A 12,801-nucleotide genomic window follows, 5' to 3' on the forward strand; every position below is an offset into this window, starting at 1 on the left:
TTAAATGTCACCCTCAAAACAAAAGTTTGATGACTTTTTGCATATCTAAAGTCTTTACACGGAGACTCCACGTCACAATACGTTGACAAATTACATTGAAACAACATTGACTCAACCAGTTTATACCCAGTGGGTAGGGTGTTATACGAGAGAAGGTAATATCTGTAAAATGTATTTCTGTAGAAAGTCTATCAAGAGTGACAGGCTACTCCTGCACCTATGGGCCACAACTATTGCTACTGTAAGTATGAATGAGAAGCATTAAATCATGGAAAAAGATACGTACAATCACCATTTCAATCAGCGTTGCCATGGTGATATATACTCTAGGCCATGGGTGTCATTGCTGTTCTACAGCTATTCTGATCTTACATTCTTTGGTGTTGGATGACAAAGAAATAAACTTAAAAGGCTGTGTGTGTACATACGCGCGCACGTGTGTGTGTGTCTGCCTGTCTATCAGTCTGTCTTTCTGTCGTGTGTGTGTGAGTGTTAGTGAGTGTGAGAGAATCTCTGTCTGTCCATCGTTCTGTCTTTTTGCTGTGTGAAGTTGTGTGTGTTACCTGTCTCCCTTGCTGTAGTCCGTGTGTGTACATGTGTGTGCGCACTCATGTTCTCTCTAAATATACAGTTTTTAACCTTCATTGACTGACTAAAAACTCTGAAATTACAGTCTCATGGGGCATATTTTTGGCAGATACAATTTACAGTCCAGAGACATTTGGCATATATTTTTTAAGAAATAGAAAATATTTAAAGGTTATCAGCACGTTTCCCCAACAAACTTCCATAGGTAAAAAATATTGAAATTATAGATAATGACAAAGTAAAATGTTGGAAATAAATATTTGGATTTTGTATTTATTTTTAGTGAGAAATATGTTTTTCATGAAGGCCAAAAAGCCCATGTACAGATGGCAATTCCCCTGTCCCCTAAAGCCAGCCGTATTAAGGTCAGCCAAGGACAGACAGATGTGTGTGCTTGGCTCCATATCAGAGACAACTAAGAGCTACGCTATAAACAGGTCAGTTTATAATGACACAAATCTGTATCAGACGAGTCGTGTTAAAGACTCATACAGGACAGATAACTAAAATACATAGCCTAGTTTTTATCACATTAAAAAGACAAATATTTCATAGCCTCAGATCTGAATAAACATGTGTTGAAACATGTATTTATTTTGGTCACAGACCAAAACAGAAACCGAAAGCACACGTATTTGAATCAGTTTATTAAAATATGCAATACTCAAAACATTACAGAATCCCCAATGACCTCATTTAGTAATGATGATTTGCATCATCATATGACTTTGCACTAAAAAAAAAAAAACATGTTTTTAATTACCCAATCTGATAATCCAGATTTGTAGCCAGACAATATGACCCTCATTCTCCCCTCTAACCATATTGTACGAAAAGTTGCCAATTGGGATGTTGCAATTATAGCATGCTCCACTAAAGAATAGATGGTATAATTTACGCCAAGTGGTGGCTTTTGTATCTCTCACCACTTTGTCAGAAAACCTCTAGTCTTTATGATTGTTCAACAGAACATCCTTTTGTATTACGGAACTATAGCAATGTTTACAGGGTTGACTTTCAATTAGATTTGTTTACTCATTAGAGTTATTAATATAGATCTCACAACTTGAATTATGTAATTTTGTATTTATCCTTTATTTAACTAGGAAAGTCTGTTAAGAACAAATTCTTATTTACAATGATGGCCTACACCGGCCAAACCCGGAAAATGCTGGGCCAATTGTGCACCACCCTATGGGACTCCCAATCACAGCCAGTTGTGATACAGCCTGGATATGAACCAGAGTGTTTGTAGTGACCCTCTAACACTGAGATGCAGTGCCTTAGACCGCTGTGCCACTTGGGAATAGGTGTGTTTGTTTATTATGTTTATAGCTAAGAAGATACTCATCCAATGAAAAGTGTAGTCTTTTATCACTGGCTGACTTTGAAGGCAAACTGACAGCAACTGATATTGTAGATGATCTACAGGCCTTCATGTTATACTGTTTATAGGCATATGCATGTAATGTAGCCTATAGGGCTGTAAATGGTGCACTATAATATATTACTGCCATGAAAGCTCTTCAGTAGCCTACAATAAGCATGAATGAATGGATTAGGCTATATGGCTAGGTGCTGTACATCCTTTCAATGAGCTGGACACCTGTTGACTCGCGTCAGRGACAAAGAGCTGTAGTTTACATCAAACGCGTGCATTTGACATCACAGGCATCCTTCTCCAGACGGTGGTCGCACACAGACACAAAGGCTTGTTGTGTACAACTAATTCAGCGCTTTAGAGTAGCGGTGTGAAAATACGTGGTAGGGGGCAGCGGTTAGTGTTATGTTCAGTAAGACATTCTTATGCGGATTGGTGCAAGAGAGAGAGCTTTACATAATTACGTGCATGCTTTTTCACGTGAAATGCTGCTTTAGAAGCGGGTTCCGTTAGGTTAGAGGCACATCTTTAAGCGAGCGGACAGTAACGAGTAAGTAGGTCAGTGATATTTGCACTTTATTTGTATGAAAAATCGCATTCAAGATGGTGTCTTCCTACCCTTTACCGGATGGCTTCTCGGAAATTGATGTGTTCTCTTTAGGATCTTGTCTGCTCGTGGAGGGTGAGTGTCACGTTTTCTGATGGAATTCTGCCATAAATGCGGTAACTACAGTATGCTATGTTAGATCTGATGCTCCTTGGTCAGGAGGTGGTGGCCTGTTATGCTCTTAAACGGTCCCAGCGGTGTTATGTGACTTGATACAATATAGATGCAATGCTGATGTTGGCCAGGAAATCACATGATATATCCTAGAATGTCACCTTCAATAGTTAGGAATAACACAATATTATTGTTTAGAAGCACTTGAAAAGAAAAACGTGCCTGCTTTCATTTTTCAGGGAATTTGCCGCTTGGCTTTGCGCACTGTAGCCAAGTACTTTAAGTCCAGGATGATTTCATCCAAGGAGCTGAGGATTTGAGCACAGACTGAAGTTGTTTTAAATTAGCCTCCTACTCCTTCCAGTCACTGCAGTGAATACTTAAATAATGTAAAATATTAAACACTTATATGCTGACCACCCCGACGCGAGCGTTGCAAAATAAATATACACACACATGTTATTCAATCATTGCACCCACACTGCTCCGCGCCTACAAGCCTCTGAGTTTGCCACGGTCAAAAATAGAAGTTGCTTAAAAACTTATTTGGGATAGCTGGGACATTAGCATCCCACCTGGCCAACATCAGGTGAAATTGCAGAGCGCGAAGTTCAAATTACTATAAATATTAAACTTTCATGAAATCACAAGTGCAATACATCAAAATATAGCCTAACTTGTTGTTAATCCAGCCAAGGTGTCAGATTTCAAAAAGTTTTTACAGCGAAAGCAAACCATGCGATTATCTGAGGACAGCGTCCAGCACACAAATGCATAACAAATTATTTTCAACCAGGGAGTTGCGACACGAAAGTCAGAAATAGCGTAATAATATATGCCTTACCTTTGAAGATCTTCTGTTGGCACTCCAAAATGTCCCAGTTACATTACAAATGGTCCTTTTTTTCGATAAAGTCCTTTTTTATATCCATAAAAACTCAGTTTAGCTGGTGCGCTTCAGTCAATAATCCACTCGGTTTCCCCCTTTCAAAATGCATACAAAATGAATCCCAAACGTTACCAATAAACTTATCCAAACAAGTCAATCAACGTTTATAATCAATCCTTAGGTAGCCTAATACGCAAATAAACATTAACATTTAAGATGAAGAATCGTTATTGTGTTTACCGGAGATAAACAAAAGGAACGCGCTATCTCGGCCATGTGCTTGGAAACTACAGCCAAAATGGGAGCCATTTAGAAAAACAACAACTTCTCCCTCATTCTTCCAAAAACCAGCCTGAAACTCTTTCTAAAGACTGTTGACATCTAGTGGAAGCCCTATGAACTGCAATCAGGGATAGTTTCGCCCTATTATAAAGGCATTGATATCAGTGGTATGCTGAATTTTTTTTAWTTTTTTTTTATGGTTTGTCCTCAGGTTTTCGCCTGCCATTTCAGTTCTGTTATACTCACAGGCATTATTTTAACGGTTATAGAAACTTTAGAGTGTTTTCTATCCAAATCTACCAATTTATGCATATCCTAGCTTCTGGGCCTGAGTAGCAGGCAGTTTAATTTGGGCCAGCTTTTCATCCAGATGTCAAAATACCGCCCCCTATCCAAAAGAAGTTATTAACATCACCCGAAACGGATGCGCTTGTGCGCCATCATGCGCAAATTGATTTTGTCCCCCCACACCAAATGCGATCATGACAAGCAGGTTGAAATATCAAAACATACTCTCTACCAATTATATTAATTTGGGGACAGGTCGAAAAGCATTAAACATTTATGGCAATTTAGCTAGCTAGCTTGCAGTTGCTAGCTAATTTGTAGTATTTAGCTAACTTGCTGTTGCTAGCTCACTTAATTTGTCATGGAATATGCAACATTGAGTTGTTATTTTACCTGAAATGCACAAGGGCCTCTACTCTGACAATTAATCCACACATAAAATGTTCAACCAAATAGTTTCTAGTCATCTTTCCTTCCAGGCTTTTTATAAAGTCCAAAGAAGAACAAGACTGGAAGGGGGAGAGATGACTAGAAACGATTTGGTTGACTGTTTTATATGTGGATTAATTGTCGGAGTAGAGGACCTTTTTCATTTCAGGTAAAATAACAACTCAACGTTTATATCCCAGGACAAATTAGCTAGCAACAACAAGTTAGCTAAATAGAACAAATAAGCTAGCTAGCTAAATTGCCATAAATGTTTAATGCTTTTAAACCTGCACCCAAATTAACATAATTGGTAGAGAGTATGTTTTGATAATTCAACCTGCGTGTCGTGATCGCGTGTGGTGTGGGGGGACAAAATCAATTTGCGCACACCTAGTTTCGGTATGGTGTTACTGTAAACCTATGTTTGCCCTCTGTTGTTGCATGCCTTTGTTTGCTGAAAGCCATTTTTATAAAACATTATCCAAATGTGACTTCTTTCAGGAAAGATGGCTTATGTCGTTTGTCACTACAACACAGCAGAGGCAATTTAATGTAAACATTTGTTTTTTTTAATCAAAATGCGTTTTTGAATAGCCTTCATTTCTCAGAACAAGAATAGGCTGATGAGTTTCAGAAGAAATGTCTTTGTTTCTGGCCATTTGGAGCCTGTAATCGAACCCACAAATGCTGATGCTCCAGATACACAACTAGTCTAAAGAAGGCCAACTTTCTTGCTTCTTTAATCAGAACAGTTTTAAGCTGTGCTAACATAATTGCAAAAGGGTTTTCTAATGAACAATTAGCCTTTTAAAATGCTAAACTTGGATTAGCTAACACAACGTGCCATTGGAACACAGGAGTGATGGTTGCTGATAATGGGCCTCTGTACGCCTATGTAGATATTCCATAAAAAAGCTTCCATTTCCAGCTACAATAGTCATTTATAACATTAACAATGTCTACACTGTATTTCTGATCAATTTTATGTTATTTTAATGGACAATTTTTTGGGGCTTTTCTTTCAAAAACATGGACATTTCTAAGTGACCCCAAACTTTTGAATGGTAGTGTACATTTTCAGATATATGTTTCAATATATATATCACAACCGTGATCAATGTTTTGTAATTACATCGCCATTAATTTGTAAATAATGATCTTGTTGTGAGTTTATTTTCCTGTAATAGTGAATACAAATAAGCTAAAGTGAAGACGTTGTCAGCTATATGATATGATCATTATTTGAACTGGCTAGCCAGCTAATTTAACGTTAGCTAGTAAGCTAACAAGCTAGAAACAAACGAAAACATTGTTTAGAAAAGTTGCTTTTAGTTGCCTGCTTTGCTAGATTGACATATACTAAATTAATTTCTAAACGGATGYGTTTATTGGTGTAAAAATACACCAGCTGTGCTATTTTGGACCATCAGGCTGCTGATGTCATGCAGCCTGTAATTTTTGTGTTAATACTTTTTAATAACGACAATGTCAAGTTTAATGTCGAACGACAATAGAATGTTCATGATGTTATTGCGACAACCGTCTACAGACATGTCGATAGACGTAGTATAAACCAGCCTTTAGTCTTGAAATCTTTGGTTGTTTATTACACTATTGTTCCCACTCTGTTTAGCACATGGCCTCACATGTGAATTCTTAAAGAGATGGGTGGGGCTAAGACTTAAGAGGATGTGAAGGATGCTGAATGAGTGTAGACAAAGAATAGCTCTCCAGTAGGTGTACCAAACGATTCAAGGGCCATTTTCTCAAAATTGTATCAACTTTCAAAGCAGAATTACTTTCCCATTGTTCCTCAACTGTAGTGTATGATATACCATTTGCTAGCACTGAGTCCCTACCAATGTTCCTACTAAGCTGTGCGTGTGCATGGTCGCGCACCTCCTCTAGGACTGCCTCGCTGAATAAATGCCAGGTCGTGCAGAGAAGCAAGCGATTGAAGTTCATGAGTTTGCACTATATAGATCAATGTTTTTTCTGTGATCGAATCAACGTTATATATCAGACCCTTATCAATGTAACAAACCAAAACAAATCTAACTTTGCAGGATTGAGTGTGATTTTTTTGGAGGCAGAGCTAGAGCGCAACAGAGTACAATTCTATTGGAGGTGGTAGCCCATGAGTGGTGTTTCAATCACCAATGAATGAATGTGCTTTTCAGATCAGTTCAGAGCGCAGAGCCGCCCGAGCGTGTGCACATTTGTTGATATTCTTTGCTAGTTAGCATGTTATTAGCCCAGTTATAGATAAGTATAGGTCAGAAATGGGGAGTTACGGCTGCCTACAAGAGCACAAATTGTGTAGGCTACACTTCAAGCTCATTGAAAAGCCAGTCAGGTAAAAAGCTTAGTCTTAGTTAAAGGGCCAGTGTTGTATTTTGAGACAGGCTTGAATATGTAAATAAGCCAATAGGCAGAGGGGTAGCCTACATTGTCTAATTCTCTGTATGGTAATAATTACTTTTATTTTGTAAAGTGGTTTCTTGCATCATACAGCACAATACAATGACAATGACTTATTTGGCTCATGGTGTTAGACCAAGTAAAAAAATGTTTTTATGTAAAAATGTTTTTAAAAGTATCATGCAATGAACACCTCATAAAGCTTATCTCCTAGAAATCAAAAMCTATTTCCATGTGAAAATGTTATTGGATTTGCTCCATTAGTTTTGTTAATAGGTCTACATTATGCTCAAATAGCCTCAATAGCCCATTGGCTACTGCCTAAAACTGTAACAGTACAGCCTCAGTGTGTCACGTTCCTGACCTTATTTCCTTTGTTTTGTCTTTGTTTAGTTGGTCAGGACGTGAGCTGGGTGGGCATTCTATGTTATGTGTTTCTATGTTGGGTTCATGTTCAATTAGCCTGATATGGTTCTCAATCAGGGGCAGGTGTTTTACGTTTCCTCTGATTGAGAACCATATTAAGGTAGGCTGTTCTCACCGTTTGTTTGTGTGTGATTGTTCCTGTGTCAGTGTTTATGCCACACGGGACTGTTTTCGTTCGTTTCGTTTATTTAATTCGTGTGTTCCTTCCTGTTCTTGCGTTCATGTGTTTTGTTCTCAAGTTCAGGTCTGTTCACGTCGTTTGTTATTTTGTAGTTTGTTCAAGTGTTTTTCGTCTTCGTTTAAATAAACGTGATTATGTCTTTAAACTACGCTGCATATTGGTCCGATCCTTGCTCCTCTTCAGATGAGGAGAAAGACGAGCGTTACACAGTGTTCACTGTAAAAAAAAATAAACATTAGAGGGAACATTGGTCTCTACTTTTATCCAATGCACAGTACKAGTCAAAAGTTGACACCTACTCATTCAAGGGTTGTTCTTAATTTTTTACATTTTTTTTACATTGTAGAATAATAGAGAAGACATCAAAACTGAAATAAAACATATGAAATCATGTAGGATAAAAAAAATAAGTGTTAAACAAATCAAAATATATTTATTTGAGATTCTTCATAGTAGCCCTTTGCCTTGATGACACCTTTGCACACTCTTGGCATTCTCTCAACCAGCTTCATCTGGAATGCTTTTCCAACAGTCTTGAAGGAGTTCCCACAAATGCTGAGCAGAGTACTTGTTGGCTGCTTTTCCTTCACGCTGGGGTCCAAATCATCCCAAACCATCTCAATTGGGTTGTGGTCGGGTGATTGTGGAGGCCAGTTCATCTGATGAAGCACTCCATCACTATCCTTCTTGGTCAAATAGCCCTTACACAGCCTGGAGGTGTGTTGGGTCATTGTCCTGTTGAAAAACAAATGATAGTCCCACTAAGCTCAAACCAGATGGGATGGTGTATCACTGCAGAATGCTATGGCAGCCATGCTGGTTAAGTGTGCCTTGAATTCTAAATAAATCACAGACAGTGTCACCAGCAAAGCACCCCCACACCATCACACCTCCTCCATGCTTCATGGTGGGAACCACACATGCCGAGATTATCCGTTCACCTACTCTTCGTCTCTCAAAGACATCGCGGTTGGAACCAATAATCTCAAATTTGGACTCATCCGAACAAGGATAGATTTCCCCCGGTCTAATGTCCATTGCTTGACTTTCTTGGCCCAAGCAAGTCTCTTCTTCTTATTGGTGTCCTTTAGTAGTGGTTTCTTTGCAGCAATTCGACGATGAAGGCCTGATTCATGCATTCTCCTCTGAACTGCTGATGTTGAGATGTGTCTGTTACTTGAACTCTGAAGTATTTATTTGTGCTGCAATTTCTGAGACTGGTAACCTTAATGAACTTATCCTCTGCAGCAGAAGTAACTCTGGGTCTTCCATTCCTGTGGCGGTCCTCATGAGAGCCAGTTTCATCATAGCACTTGATGGTTTTTGCGACTGCACTTGAAGAAATGTTCCCGTATTGACTGACCTTCATGTTTTAAAGTAATGGACTGTCGTTTCTCTTTGCTTATTTGAGCTGTTCTTGCAATAATATGGACTTGGTCTTTTACCAAATAGGGCTATCTTCTGTATACCACCTCTACTCTGTCACAATACAACTGATTGCCATAAATTAACTTTTAACAAGGCACACCTTTTAATTGAAATGCATTCCAGGTGACTACCTCATGAAGCTGTTTGAGAGAATGCCAAGAGTGTGCAAAGCTGTCATCAGGGCAAATGGTGGCTACTATGAAGAATCTCAAGTATAAAATATATTTTGATTTGTTTAACACTTTTGTGTTATTTCATAGTTGTGATGTCTACACTATTGTTCTACAATGTAGAAAATAGTAAAAATAAAGAAAAACCCTTGAATGAGTAGGTGTGTCCAAACTTTTGACTCGTACTGTATACAACACAATTTCAAAAATGGCTACAGAAGACCTAATCGAGCCGGTAGTTCACAAATACAACTGCAGACTGTTTCCTCATTGCTGTTGCTCTAAGATGGCAACTCAGCACAGATCCGCATGTGCCAATTGAATCTCAACAAGGAAACAGTTGATGGTTGTATTTGATTAACATTTTATTAAAAAGTTTGGATTTCAGCAAACAAAGGCACGCTACAGAGGACAAACTTAAGGGTTTAAGTATTAAAAGTCTGCTCTCAACTCCGTGGGTGAAATCATTTTGGAGTACTTTGCTATGCGCACTGCCGCTGTGTTTATAGCCTATTCTGTTTTATGTTCCCTAAAGGTCTTCTGGGATTCTTCCTGAATGCTGTGACAGTCGCTGCTTTCATAAAAATAAGAGAACTGAGAACCCCCAGCAATTTCCTAGTCTTTAGCTTGGCATTGGCTGATATGGGCATCTCCGCGAACGCAACCATTGCCGCTTTCTCCAGCTTTCTGAGGTGAGTGACGTAATATAACCTACTAATCCTTTCAATCACCTAATTTACTCAGGCATCTCAGGAGTAAATGTCAGTTGGCTTTTCATAGCCGATCATTCAGAGTATCTCTACCGCTCCTGCTGTCTCTAGAGAGTTGAAACAGCAGGTCTGGGACAGGTAGCACATCCGGTGAACAGGTCAGGGTTCCATAGCCGCAGGCAGAACAGTTGAAACTGGAGCAGCAGCACGGCCAGGTGGACTGGGTACAGCAAGGAGTCATTAGGCCAGGTAGTCCTGAGGCATGGTCCTAGGGCTCAGGTCCTCTGAAAGAAAGAGAGAAAAAGAGAGAAAGAGAGAGAGAATTTGAGGGAGCATACTTACATTCACACAGGACACCAGATAAGACAGAAGAAATACTCCAGATATAACAGACTGACCCTAGCCCCCCGACACATAAACTACTGCAGCATAAATACTGGAGGCTGAGACAGGAGGGGTCTGGAGACAATTTGGCCCCATCCGACAATGCCCCCGGACAGGGCCAAACAGGCAGGATATAACCCCACCCACTTTGCCAAAGCACAGCCCCCCACACCACTAGAGTTAATTGTTGGACATAGACTTAAAAACACCAGGAATTTAACTACAAGTGATTTTTATTTAAGAAATCTGTTCCCAAGTATGCCCACGCATAATAGAGAGACACGTGATCATTTACAAATGTAAGCAAGGTTTGGAATTATTATGTTTTAGTCAAACAATATATCTGTTTTGGCTTCTTGCAGTCAATTTGCAGTCTACAACTTATTTGAATTATGTTTCGGCCCCCGACCATCCGCTCAATAAAAACTTGGCCCGCGGCTGAATCTAGTTGATGATCCCTGTTCTATACTATTCCTACAATAGTCTATAGTGGAGCAACGCAAAGGAGGTTGTCGCTCTCTCAGACATAATGCAGTCAATTGGCTCATCAATATCTCTGCGTAGTGTTAGAGTAGTAGATCGATAAGGCCGGGMCAAAGACCAACAGGGTTTAGGGCATACAGTACATGTAACAGACCTCCTGGGGACTGTGCTGTGTAAAGGCGGAGGATTTAGAACTCTGTAATCAGGGGGATGAACGATGACGTTGCCGGCTAGGTGATTTAGGATGAAAACAGGCACCGGATTCCCTTCACATTCAAAATGGTTATTAATAGATGACCGTGGTCAATGCAAAAGTTCAGAAACAAGACACTGACCTTCCCTACAGTCTAACCATTGCTTGTTGAGCATTGTAAAAGTAATTCACAACCAGCTGAACAAATAGACTATGTTAAGGCCTAATGTATTGTCTTTCCCCCTCTTTACTATGTCCTTCTCCAGGTACTGGCCCTATGGCTCTGATGGCTGCCAGACTCATGGCTTCCAGGGTTTCGTGACAGCTCTCGCCAGCATCCACTTCATTGCTGCCATCGCATGGGACAGATATCACCAGTACTGCACAAGTAAATGGAATGAGTTTCATAGGTCTTTTAAGTCTCATACATATCCACATACACTCATCCCCAACAACAAATGCACACTAGATAGGACTATTTTATTTAACTAGGCAAGTCAGTTAAGAACAAATTCTTATTTATAATAACAGCCTACCCCGGCCAAACCCGGACAAAGGTGGGCCAATTGTGCTCCGCCCTATGGGACTCCCAATCACGGCCGGATGTGATACAGCCTGGATTCGAACCAGACTGTAGTGACGCCTCTTGCACTGAGATGCCGTGCCTTAGACTGCTGCGCAACTCGGGAGCCCATAAACTAGTCTTTGGGTGCAGCTGCTCTTTTGGCCTCACAGCGTCCTAAGAGGCCATCTGGCCTTCAGCCTAGGAGTCTATTAATCTGTTAGGTTGTCACGTCATTAAAGCCATGCATATGACTCTCACGAATACATAATCTGCAGATTACACTAACACTGACACACTTTCTATTGTGTGTCATGATTCTGTCAAACTATATATCAGAGAGCAATAAGAGAGATACAGTACCACAACAACCAGAAGTAACCAGGCTACTGTCAGAGAGAGCAACATTATGTGGCCAGGGCCAGATTGACATAGGCCCTGGAGCTTTTACATTTTTTTGCCTACTTGCCTAGATTGAATAGTCATCAGTTAGGCGAATAATATAACTCAATCACTGTTTGCAAAAAAGACTTCAATGCATGGCTGAGCGCATATAGTGTAGAGTAGGCATAGGCTATATCAGATACTACACTTTATATCAATCAAATTGATTTGTAAAGCCCTTTTTACATCAGCAGATGTCACAAAGTGCTATACAGAAACCCAGCCTAAAACCCCAAACAGCAAGTAATGCAGATGTAGAAGCATGGTGACTAGGAAAAACTCCCTAGAAAGGCAGGAACCTAGGAAGAAACCTAGAGAGGAACCAGGCTCTGACCAGAACAGTTGAAACTAGAGCAGCAGCACGGCCAGGTGAATTGGGGAACGCCAGGAGTCATCAGGCCAGGTAGTCCTAAGGCATGATCCTGGTGCTCAAGTTCTACCGGACAAGAGAGAGGGAGAGAGAGAATTTAGGGAGCAAACTTACATTTACACAGGACACCAGATAAGACAGGAGAATTACACCAGATATAACACTCTGACCCTAGCTCCTCAGCACTTAGACTATTGCAGCATAGATACTGGAGACTGAGACATGGGTGGGTCGGGGGACACGGTGGGTCGGGGGACACTGTGGCCCCGTCCGACGATACCCCCGGACAGGGCAAACCAGGCAGGATATAAGATGGCGCCAGAGAAGATGGCAGACGCTTTCCCCCCTCTGATAACCAGGTGGTGAATCGCATCTCTGCATGTCTGGCAGACATATCAGTGTGGATGACGGATCACCACCTCAAGCTGAACCTCGGCAAGACGGAGCTGCT

At 40.4% G+C, this 12,801-nt stretch overlaps 2 protein-coding genes across 3 annotated transcripts in view; both read left to right on the forward strand.

Annotated features, from left to right (window-relative positions):
• Positions 1-12,801, forward strand: part of LOC111957531 (glutamate receptor ionotropic, delta-2) — a 705,651-nt gene that overhangs the window by 257,905 nt on the left and 434,945 nt on the right. The window lies entirely within an intron of this gene.
• LOC111957534 (RPE-retinal G protein-coupled receptor-like) overlaps positions 2,191-12,801 on the forward strand; it is a 46,897-nt gene continuing 36,286 nt past the window's right edge. Inside the window, exons 1-3 of the mRNA XM_023978388.3 lie at positions 2,191-2,651; positions 9,740-9,896; positions 11,241-11,362. Of these exons, the coding sequence (XP_023834156.1) occupies positions 2,573-2,651; positions 9,740-9,896; positions 11,241-11,362 (358 nt within the window). The 5' untranslated portion in view covers positions 2,191-2,572. The remainder of the gene's footprint in view (positions 2,652-9,739; positions 9,897-11,240; positions 11,363-12,801) is intronic.

Source organism: Salvelinus sp. IW2-2015, linkage group LG33, assembly GCF_002910315.2.
Source record: "Salvelinus sp. IW2-2015 linkage group LG33, ASM291031v2, whole genome shotgun sequence".
Classification (NCBI taxonomy): domain Eukaryota; kingdom Metazoa; phylum Chordata; class Actinopteri; order Salmoniformes; family Salmonidae; genus Salvelinus; species Salvelinus sp. IW2-2015.